The 12,432-nt window shown below is 39.4% G+C and overlaps 1 protein-coding gene across 1 annotated transcript in view; it reads left to right on the top strand.

Moving 5' to 3' along the window:
* The window catches only part of afg1lb (AFG1 like ATPase b), a 134,296-nt gene that overhangs the window by 66,543 nt on the left and 55,321 nt on the right, over positions 1 to 12,432 (top strand). The window contains exon 8 of the mRNA XM_072277609.1: positions 6,998 to 7,080. Coding sequence (XP_072133710.1) covers positions 6,998 to 7,080 — 83 coding nt within the window. The remainder of the gene's footprint in view (positions 1 to 6,997; positions 7,081 to 12,432) is intronic.

Below are 12,432 nucleotides of genomic sequence, written 5' to 3' on the forward strand. Positions count from 1 at the left end.
CCTTCAACCGTTCAGTTCTTGAACCAACCAACAAAACTCTAATCAATACAGTTTAGCAGTGCTTTGACCATTTCGATTACTTTGGACTAAAATTGACTTTTTTGTTGTAATTATAAAGTTGTTTATAATTTATGATTAATTTGTTTTTCTTGTGAATGCTGCTTCAGTGATGCTAAGTGCCTGTGATGCTGCTGCAAGCAAGTTTTTAATTGCACCTTTTTAATTCTAAATTTGACTTTGACCTTGACTACACCTACAGACAAGGTGCTTCAATACTGTTACAGCACTGAAATCTTTCTGATGCTGTTGTGGAATATTGGGTGTTTGCAAAAAAGCAGGACAAATCCAATCTGGTTAAAACTACTCTCAATATCAGCAATGTGATGGAAAGTGTTACGGACAGTCAGGTGTTCCCAACCTCTTTTATGCCATGGGCCCCTATCATTAACCGAATGCTCTGTGGACCCTAGGTTATGAGTTAGTAACTTCAAACTTTCTGCATAATCGCTCACAGTTGAACTTCACATGCATGTAACGAGAGCTGTATAACTCATTTCCTTCTACCTTAGGCCATAAACTTATCAATCACCTCTGCAGTGGACCACTTTCTGGAGGTCCAAGATGCTGACTTCTACAAAGAAGGGATCCATCTGTATGTTCCATGACCGCTGGGCTAAGTGTCTGAATGTAGGAGGGGACGATGCTGAAAAATAAATGTGCTAGGTTTTCTAAAATTGACTCCTTCTGCCTTAGGCCACGAACTTATCAATCACCCCTTGTAATGTTGCAAAAGTAGCCAGAGGCTGGGTATCCAGTAGTGAGTGACTTGCATCCTGACATTATCTCCAATGCACAAGTCAGGAGCATGATGATACTCCCCAAGTATACCAAGATACTGGGGAGAAAAGTAAGTGAGTAACTAAACATTGTACCTCTCAATCTTGTTGAGTTAGATTTTCATGAAGAGAAAGGAAATTATGATAAATATTCCAGTTGAAAATTGCATATTGTCATCCACCTCAGAATTATTCTGACAAACTGGCTCAGACATGAGCATGTGGGCATAGAAACCATAGAAAAACTACAGCACAGAAATAGGCCTTTTTGCCCTTCTTGGCTGTGCCGAACCATTTTCTGCCTAGTCCCACTGACCTGCACACGGACCATATCCCTCCATACACCTTCTATCCATGTATCTGTCCAATTTATTCTTAAATGTTAAAAAAAGAACCCGCATTTACCACCTCGTCTGGCAGCTCATTCCATACTCCCACCACTCTCTGTCTGAAGAAGCCCCCCACTAATGTTCCCTTTAAACTCCCCCCCCCCCACCCTTAACCCATGTCCTCTGGTTTTTTTTCTCCCCTTGCCTCAGTGGAAAAAGCCTGCTTGCGTTCGCTCTATCTATACCCATCATAATTTTATATACTCCTATCAAATCTTCCCTCATTCTTCTACGCTCCAGGGAATAAAGTCCTAACCTATTCAACCTTTCTCTGTAACTCAGTTTCTCAAGTCCTGGCAACATCCTTGTAAACCTTCTCTGCACTCTTTCAACCTTATTAATATCCTTCCTGTAATTTGGTGACCAAAACTGAACACAATGCTCGAAATTCAGCCTCACCAGTGCCTTATACAACCTCATCATAACATTCCAGCTCTTATACTCAATACTTTGATTAATAAAGGCCAATGTACCAAAAGCTCTCTTTACGACCCTATCTGACACCACTTTTAGGGAATTTTGTATCTGTATTCCCAGATCCCTCTGTTCTACTGCACTCCTCAGTGCCTTACCATTTACCCTGTATGTTCTACCTTGGTTTGTCCTTCCAAAGTGCAATACCTCACACTTGTCTGTATTAAACTCCATCTGCCATTTTTCAGCCCATTTTTCCAGCTGGTCCAAGTCCCTCTGCAAGCTTTGAAAACCTTTCTCACTGTCCACTACAGCTTTGTTAGGTGTTGGTTGAATATGTGCAATAACTTATTTTATGAAGTGGAAGGTGGCTAAATTTTGAATAGGTTAAGACTAGAACAGCTTTTCTGCACTCTGTACCACATTAAAGTAAGAAAACATGAGGAAAAGCAACTAGATTACTTGTTTTATTTTGTTCACTGCTGCAAGTTGGAGATCTGATCTGTTCAAAGTCTTAATGAGTAGGGAAATATCAGTCAGTGAATTGATTACTCCTGTAAAACTCCGATAACCTGACATACTTTGGTAAACAAGCAGATTTTTTGGATTAATGGATCTTATTGCTGTTAATGCCAGAGTGTATTTTTTAATTCACTTGTTTTTTTTCAGATTCCATACAATATTATAATAAATTCCCGGTGAGTTTAAAAGGACCAGGGGAGATGGGATCCTTGTCTGTTTAAAAAGAGAGCATGGGAACTGGGGCCCCATTGATTTGGAGAGGAGCATAGGAAACATCACCTGGTTAGTCACATTTCATGCCATTGCAAATTCCAAGTAACCAGATTGCAAACCACTGTAGTTTTATTATAAAGCACCGAATTTTTAAGATGAATGAGATCTGGAGAACCTTGTTTTCATCCACAGTTGGTAGGCTGTGGAATGCTTCAGCAGAAAAGAAGTTGGAGTCAATAGAATTATCAAAGAAAATGAAAATGTTAGAAAAATAGCATTTAAAAATGGAAATAGCAGGAGGGTAGAATAGCAGAAAAAGAGAAGCAATGTGGGCATAATGGACTGAATGGCTTTCTTTTGTATTGTAAAGCTGAACTATACTGCCCTTTTATTAAAATAAGCTGCCTCAATGTTATATTATGGCTTTGTGGAACTTGTGAAGACTTTTGGGGGAGGTTGATGGTATGGAGTGAGGGTGGGCAATGAGGGATTTTTAAACCCGAAACAAAGAGAATGCGGGGGTACTGAGAAAGCATAGCAGTGTCGCAGTTAAATAGGATTATATGTATTCATGTCTCATACAGTGTTCCAGTAGTTGACTTGGCAATCTTCTTTTATTCTGTAGCATTTTGAGCACTTCACCATGCAATTATGAATGATTCAAAGGATCAGTTCTTAACAACCTAAATTTTAAAGGCTGATTAGGACAAGGATTGATAGTACGGTGGGTTGAAACTTGTTGCAGCATTACTTCTGATATCATTATTAATCATTCCTGGTTAAAAATGTACCTGTGTTATTGTTGAAAATCATCATTTATGATTGTTAACCCTTGGCTGCCAGTCATCCTATTTCGTTACTCTTTAGCTCAGAATGCTCAAATGCAGGAGTTCCCAAATGGCAGAATTTTAATGCAGATAATTTGAAAATGATTGGTTGAATATAATATTGTTTGTTCAGTTACATGCCTGTCAAGTTAACCTGAAAGCAAAATGGAGAATTTTTTTCTCTCTCTCTCCCTCTGAGAATGTTGTGCTTCATGCCTGCATTATTTTGTCAACTTTGCTATAGAACATCTTTACATTTACTTTGATTACAAGCAATGTGATTTGCTTAAGTTTGTCAGAAGGGAGTTTATTGTTATGAAGTTAGCCTAATTTAGAAATCATGGTGATCCTCAAGAAAAGTTAAGCAAATCCCAATTTGAGCCAATAAGATGATGAATCTGATATTATTATTGTATGGGCCAGCATCAACATTTTCTCAGTATTATGAAGGAATTTGGTGAGAATTTTATTTATTGCAGTGAGCTGAAAAGCTGGAACTGATTTGTAAGGTGCAAAGTTTTTGTTATAAATGCCAAAAGTTTAAAGAACTTGCTTTATATATTGGTCATAACATAATCAGAAAGTTCCTCATTCATGTCATGTAAACTGAGGCTCCACACTCTTCATTGCCTTTGCACGTACGCCTAACCTTTTGTCCTTTTGCAGCACAGCAACTTCCAATATTCTAGAGTCTCAATGGATTGCAACGATACGTCAGAGATGAAAGATTACATCATTGAAAATCACTATAATGCCTTTCACAATTCCTGACAGGATGAATAAAAGTGATTCGGGACAATTATTTTCAACTATAGAGAAAGATTAAATGAAAGACAGGAATCAAATCACCATATCTTTTAAAAGTCATAATACAGCAGTGAGCAGATCAAGTTAGGATATGAATGCTATTTAATTTTAGTCCCTGTGAACCAGAGATCTTAAAAATTTTGTTGTATATACTTGCACTAACCATCTATTAACGGTTCCTTGTCATGTAAATAACTTAGAAAACCCTTTTAAAAGACCTTTAAAGTGAACTTCAAAAACAGTTTTCCTATCATTTAGCCTGGATTCCTATTGTGAGTGTCTAGGCTGGGAGATGGCTTTAAAGATACACATAGCTATGTACCACTTTGTGAGTTTGCAAAACTTTTTATTGGATTTGAAAGAAAAAATGCTGGAGCTATATAATGGAAATTACACCTTCCACACATTCTTTGACCCCTTTTCCCCTTTCACTGGAAAGAAGCCTGATACATCATGAAGAATATTTCCTCCTCAGCAATTGTTCCATCAATAAAAATATAACCATGGGTTGTCTCACTATGTCATGCTTCAAAGCTGGTAAAGGCCAAGTGTGCGGATGAATTTGATAGCTGCACTCCTATCTGGTTGCCATAGTGTTGAGTAAGGATCAGCATTCTTCTATAAGCTGTGTCGTGAGCCTTGTATGCAACTGAACATTTTAGTGCCGGTACTGGCATTTTGTAAGCCTGCTGATCCTTGTATGCTCAGCTTGTTGGAAGCATTTCTTTCCAAACAGTAGAAGATAATGATTAAAATTATTCCGTGCTACTCAAATATTAATGTCTGACACGAAGAGAATCTAGATCTAATGTTTAATGTTAAATTTATTGATAATGAATTTTGTTCTGATGAAGGGTCTCAGCCCAAAATATCGACTGTTTAATTCCCATCCATTGATGGTGCCGGACGTGCTGAGCTCCTTCAGCGCATTGTGTGTACTTATTGATAAAATTTGGTGATGACTTCTTAACACTACAACAGCTGACCAGACCAAGTTCTTTTCTTCTTCAAGTCAAATGTACATTCTCCCCATGACTACGTGGGTTTCTTCCAGGTGCTCCGGTTTCCTCCCATATTCCAAAAATGGACTTGATTGGTCACATGGGTGTAATTGGGCAGCGTAGGCTCATTGGGCCATAAGGGCCTGTTACCATGCTGTATACTGTACCTAAATAATTAAATGAATAAGTAAGAGTCAAACTAATTTGCTAATCGTACAGTGCGCGCGCGCACACACACACACACACACACACATGCACTCTCCCTCTCTCTCTCTCTCTCTCTCTCTCTCTCTCTCTCTCTCTCTCTCTCTCTCTCTCTCACACACACACACACACACACACACACACACACACACACACACGCACGCACGCGCACACACTCTCTCTCTCTCTCTCTCTCTCTCTCTCTCACACACACACCAACAATTTCTCTTAGAGCTTTGGGAAAGTTGCTTACTGGTTTTTACACACCACAGGGTCTACTTTATGCTTCTACTTTTACTGCAGATCAAATTTGTTAACAGTAATATATTGGATGATGATTGAGCTTTAATTAAAAATGTGGACACTTCTGTCACTCATCTGGTAGTGATGCCAGCATTTATTGCTTATTCCTAACTGTGCTTGATCTGCATGAATTGCTGAAACATTTCGGAAGGTGATTAAGAATTACTGATCTTGGAGTCTTAAGTGGTCCAAAGTGGGTAGAAAAACAGACTTATTTCCATGAAGGACAATAAAGAACGTGAGAATTAGAAGCAAGAAGTTTTCTGGCCCTTTGAATCTACTCCACCATTTATCAAGATTGACTCATCACAGTTGAGTCTACTCCACCGTCCACCACGGATAAACTTTTACCTCAATACCATTTTCTACACTAGCCCCACATCCTCCTATTCCCTTAATCACCAGACGTCTTTTGATTACTGACTGAAGGAACTCAATGATTGATCTTCCACAACCAGGCATTTTATCTGAACTTTTTGTGATCACTCAATGCTGATTCCAGTTCCGCATTGCAGATTTATTTTAACAACCCGGTTTAAGTTCTACAGCAGGCATGAAGGGAATTTGCCAGTTGGCTGTGGTGCATGTGTCTACATATTACAGACTTCAGGTCCGCGTAGTGATTGCACAAATACAGAATGCGCTGGAAGTCAGATGACACCTAAGCTCTTGCTCCATCCCTGAGAACAGCATCAAGTCCAAATACACATGCAAAAATTACTGAGTTGAGGAGCTGGATACCTGTTGTGTCTGACTTTTCATCTGGCTGTGATATTTTAAGAGATTGTTGATCTCATTTAAAAAGATAAATGGAGCAACTTGCCAATTTTTTCCATTTTTTAAAATTAGTATTAATATTTCAATTAGTTTACTTGTGCTTCTAGATATGCTTTTAAGTTCTTACTATTAAATAAAAATTTTAAAATTAATTTCATCTACATCCAGTCTGTCTAATCATTGAATTCACATAAAAACAGTAGAAAAGACTACAGAGAGCACAAGTAGTCAGAAGCCCATCAGTATGGTCCTTGGGCAGGGATTGAGGGTCCGTTGCCTGAAGTGATCTTGTTGTATTGTTCTGTCCTCAGATTGGGCAGGTTGTATGGGGTGTCTTACTAAATTAGTGACCTAATGCTTTGATGTAAATTGTGTTCCTGTACAATTAACAAAGTACACTTTGTACAATTAATACTCTGCCATATTGGAAAATTTATGCTACCATTGAAATTATTATCAAATAAATTTGATAAGTTATCTCTCCCTCTTTGTGGAGGAGGGGGCTATGGGGTTCTAATATTTTTCTGTTCATTCTTTGGGGTTCTCTTCTGCTTTCATGGACGTCTGTGAAAAGTAAGAATTTCAGGTTGTATACTGTACACATTGATATTAAAATGGAACCATTTGAAATAAATTTTTTTAATAGTGAAAATGCAACTCCATTCCTTTATTAATTGTGTTGTTTTTCTTGTTTTAATTTTCAGGAATATTGTGATGCTATCCAGTTGAATTCAGGAGTTGACTACAGGAAAAGGGCTTCTTCTGGAGCAGCACGACTTTATTATCTGTAAGCTTTCCTATCACTAAAGTTCTGAAAGGATAGGAGGTACATTTTAATATATCTATTGCCATGATTATCCACCAAGATTTCCTAGACAAGAACACCATTGACAGTAGGGAAGGCCATTTACCTTCTCATGCAACTTAATGAGATCCTGGCTGACCTTTTATCTCAATGCCACTTTCCTGTACATATCCGTTATCCCTTGATTCCTTACTATACAAAAATCTGTCAACTCCTACTTGAGTGTATTCGAACTGAGCCTCCACAGTCCTCATGGGTGGATGTCTCCAAAGATTCACCACACTCCTGAGGCATTTTCTTGGCACCCACATTCACAAAACATTCAACCCTGCAACTATCCTGTTAGGACAATTATGTTTTCAAAATCTGATATGATTAATAAGGTACAGATGTAACTTTGGACAAGAATGGAAGTACCACACTACATACTGTATGAGTTAACAAAATTCTTGTTATTTTGTTGCTCCAAGGTAACCTCGACAGATAGCCGTTAATATTTGAGAGAATCTTTGATGGCTCTGGGCCTGTACTCATGGGAGTTTAGAAGAATGTGGGGGAATCGCATTGAAACATTGAATATTGAAAGGTTTAGATAAAGTAGTTTAGGACAAGATGTTTCCTGTAGTGGGGGAGTCTAGGACCAGAGAGCACAGCTTCGGAGTTCCATGACGTCCTTTTAGAACAGAGATGAAGAAGAATTTCTTTAGCCAGAAGGTGGTGAACCTGTGGAATTCATTGCTGCTGATTACTGTGGAGGCCAAGTCATTGCATATATTTTTAGCAGAGCTTGATAGGTTCTTGATCAGTCAGGGTGTCAAAGGTTACGTGGAGAAGGCAGGAGAATGGGGTTGAGAGGAATAATAAATTGGCCAGGATGAAATGGCAAAGCAGACTTAATGGAGCAAGTGATCTTATTCTAATCGTAAGTCATATGGTCTAAGTATGAGAGAAGGTACAAGAAGAAGAATTTTGGAACATTGCTCTCGAAGGCTCACTGAAGAATCTGCAATGTGTAACTGGAATGTGATTAACTTGTTATTGTCACGTGTATTGAGATACAGTGAAATACTTTGTTTTGCATGCCATCCATGCAGATGATGTACCTTGAGGTGATACAAAGGGAAGAGCAATAACAGAACACAATGTTTTCACACAATTTTCTACATTCATGATTCATAATAACAGATATTGAGAATAGCCTCAGCTTCTCAGATCCTTTTCAATGATGTAGTGAAGGAACCGCATGCATTATTAGGCAAAGTATGATTTAAACAAAAAAAGGAAGAAATCAGCAGTTTAAGCAACAACTAGAGATAACAGTTGTAAATCAATGTTTCAGATTAAGTTTCTGCTCCAGGACTGAGAGGAAAGAGGAAAGATTGCCAATATAATGCTGTAAGAGGAGGGAGGTCTGGATCAGAGGTAGGTAGGTGATAGGTGGAACCAGATGAAGAAGTGATGAAGGGCAGATGGAACCAGGCAGTGATCGGGGGAAGGGGAGTGGTAATTGGAGAATAAAGAAATGTGTCTAGGCAGGTGACTTTGTGAGAGGTGAGAACATGGGGAATGGAGCTCGTTGAACTTGGAAACTTCAAAACTCGTACCTTTGGCTTATAAGCTACCCAACGGAATACGAGATGCTGTCTTTCCAGTTTGCATTTTGACTCTCTGTAGCATTGAAGAAGGCTGAGGATAGATCGGTGTGTGAGTAGGATGCAGAGCTAACATAGTGTACAACCAAATGCTGAAGGTGACCACTGTGGAGAGAGCGCAGATACTCCAGAAAACAGCCAACTAGTCTACTATTGGATTCACCAGTGTAATGGTGGCCACAACAAAGCACCAAATGCTGTAGAGCAGCTAAGAAAAGGTGCAGGTGATCCTCTGCCTTACCTGGAAGAGCTGTTTTGGTCCCATGTCAATGGTGAGGGAGAAGGTAAAGGGATAAGTGTTACATCTTCTCTGTTTGTAGAGGGAATTAGCAGGAGATGGGGAGGGGTGGGTGAGGAGAGGTGAGCAAACCATACAGTCATAAAGGTGAATTGGAGGAGAGGGAAGATGTGGCTGGTGGTGAGATCACATTCCTCTAGCAGTTTGTCCTTTGCTTATTTCTTCTGTTTTTTTTTTGCTCCAAAATTCAGAATCTGTGGTCCTTTTCATTTCCAGAGCAGTATTCGAATAGTGATGTACAAAGGGATCTCTGTGAAGTGTATGTTGGCTTTCATTATAAGAGGCCTTTGAGTACAGTAGCTAAGTAAGACATAGGAGCGGAATTAGGACATTCAGTTTCTCAAGTCTGCTCTGCTGTTCGATCACGGCTGTTTTATTATCCCCCTCAAACCCATTCTCCTGCCTTCTTCCCATAACCTTTGATACCCTAACTAATTAAGAATCTATTAAATTCTGACTTAAATATACCCAATGACTTGGCCTCCACGGCCACCCGTGGCAATGAATTCCACAGATTCACTACCCTCTGGCTGAAGAAATTCTTCCTCATCTCTGTTCTAAATGGATGTCCCTCTAATCTGAAGCTGTGCCCTCTGGTCCTAACCTCTCCCACTGTAGGAAATATCTGCTCCACATCTACTCTACCTAGCCTTTCAATTTTTGATGGAAGTTAATGAGATCCCCCCTCATTCTTCTAAACTTCCGTGAGTATATCAAACGATCCTCTACAATTAACTTTTTAATTCCTGGAATCATTCTCGTGAACCTCTTCTGGTACCCTCTCCAATGCAAGCACATCTTTTCTTAGATGAGGGGCCCAAAGTTGCTTTCAATACTCTACAAGTGCAGTCTGACCAATGTCTTATAAAGCCTCCACATTACATCCTTGTTTTTATATTCTAATCCTCTCAGAATGAATGTTACCATTGCATTTGCCCTCATTACCACCGACTCAGTCTGCAAGTTAGCCTTTAGGAAATTCTGTACAAAGACTCCCAAGCACCTTTGCACCTCAGATTTTTGAATTTTCTCCCCATTTAGAAAATAATCTACACCTTTATTCCTTCTACCAAAATGCATGACTGTATGCTATATCCCATACACTATATTCCCTTCACTATATTCCATAGCCACTTCTTTGCCCATTCTCCCAATTTGTCTATAAGTTCTTCTGCAGACACACTGCTTCCTCAACATTATCTGCCCCTCCACCTATCTTCGTATCATCCATAAACCTGGCCACAGAGCCAACAATTCCATCATCCAAATAATTGCCTTATAATGTAAAAAGAAGTGGTTCCAACACTGACCCTTGTGGAACACCACTAGTCACTGGCAGCCAACCAGGATAGCCCCCCTCAATTTCCATGCATTGCCTCTTGTCAGTCAGCCAATGCTGGTATATTTCCTCTTGTAGTGTTAAGTAGCTTCATGTGCTGCACCTTGTCAAAGGCCTTCTGAAAATCCAAGTAAACAATGTCCACTGACTTTACTTTGTCTACCCTGCTTGTTATTTCTTCAAAGAATTCTGACAGATTTGTCAAGCAAAATTTCCCCTTAAGGAAACCTTGCTGACTTTGGCCTATTTTACATATGCCTCCAAGTACCCTGAAACTTCATCCTTAATAATAGATTCCAGCATCTTTTCAACCTCTGAAGTCAGGCTAACTGCCCTATAATTTTCTTCCTTCTGCTTTCCTCCCTTCCTTAAAGAGTGGAGTAACATTTGCAGTTTTCCAATCCATTCCAGAATCCAGTGATTTTAGAAAGATCATTCTTAATGCCTGCACAATCTCTTCAGCTACCTCTTTTAGAACCTTGGTGTTTAGTCTGTCTGGTCCCAAGTGGCTTGTCTATCTTCAGACCTTTCAGCTTACCAAGCATCTTCTCCTTATAATAGCAACTGCACTCACTTCTGACCCCTGCTGACACTCTTTAAGTTTCTGGCATGCTGCTAGTGTCTTCCACAGTGAAGACTGATGCAAAATACATCTTCAGTTTGTTCCCCATTTCCTTATCCCCCATTACTACATCTCTAGCAAAATTTTCCAGCAGTCTAATATCCACTCTTGCCTCACTTTTATTCTTTTATGAAGTGCCTATCAAGAGTATTCATCCCCCCCTGGGAAATTTTCATTGTTACTGTTTTACAACATTGAATCACAATGGATTTAATTTGGCTTTTCATTGACACAATCAACAGAAAAAGACTTATGTCAAAGTGAAAACAGATCTCTACAAAGTGAGCTAAATTAATCACAAATATAAAAACAAAATAATTAATGCATAAGTTTTCACCTCCTTCAAGTCAGTATTTAGTAGATGCACCTTTGGCAGCAATTACAGCCTTGAGTCTGTGTGGATAGGTCACTATCAGCTTTGCACATCTGGACACTTCAATTTTTCCAAATTCTTCTTTACAATATTGCTCAAACTCTATCAGATTGCATGGGGATTATGAGGCTCTTTTCAAGTCCAGCCACAAATTCTCAATTGGATTGAGGTGTGGACTCTGACTTGACCTCTCGAGGACATTAACTTTGTTGTTTTTAAGCTAATCCTGTGTAGCTTTGACTTTATGCTTGGGTTCATTGTCTTGCTGGAAATTAATTTTCTTCCAAATCGCAGTTCTCTTGCAGACTGCATCAGGTTTTCCTCCAGGATTTTCGTGTATTTTGCTGTATTTATTTTACCCTCTACAAGCCTTCCAGTGCCTGCTGCAGTGAAACATCCCCACATCACTCTTCATGGTTGGGATGGTATGTTTTTGATGATGTGTGGTATTTGGCTTACGCCAAACATAACGTTTGGTCTGATGGCCAAAAAGATCAATTTTGGTTTCATCAGACCATAGAACCTTCTTCCAGCTGACTTCAGAATCTTCCACATGCCTCCTGGCAATCTCTAGCTGAGATTTCATCTGAGTTTTTTTCAACAATGACTTTCTCTTTGCCACTCTCCCATAAAGCTGCAGCTGGTGAAGTACCCAGGCAACAGTTGTTGTATGCACAGTCTCTCCCATCTCAGCCAGTGAAGCTTGTAACTCTTCCAGAGTTGTCATAGGTCTCCGGGTGGCCTCCCTCGCTAGTCCCCTTCTTGCATGGTCACTCAGTTTCTGAGGATGGCCTGCTCTAGGCAGATTTACAGCTATGCCATATTCTTTCCATTTCTTGATGATTGACTTAACTGTACTCCGAGGGATATTTAGTGACTTGGAAAATCTTTTGTATCCATCTCCTGACTTGTGCTTTTCAATATTTTTTTTGTGGAGTTGTTTGGAGTTCTCTTTAGTCTTCATGGTGTAGTTTTTGCCTGGATACTGACTCACCAGCAGCTGGATCTTCCAGATACATATGTATTTTCACTGCAGTCAATTGAAACACC

This window comes from Mobula birostris, chromosome 2 (genome assembly GCF_030028105.1).
Source record: "Mobula birostris isolate sMobBir1 chromosome 2, sMobBir1.hap1, whole genome shotgun sequence".
NCBI lineage: Eukaryota > Metazoa > Chordata > Chondrichthyes > Myliobatiformes > Myliobatidae > Mobula > Mobula birostris.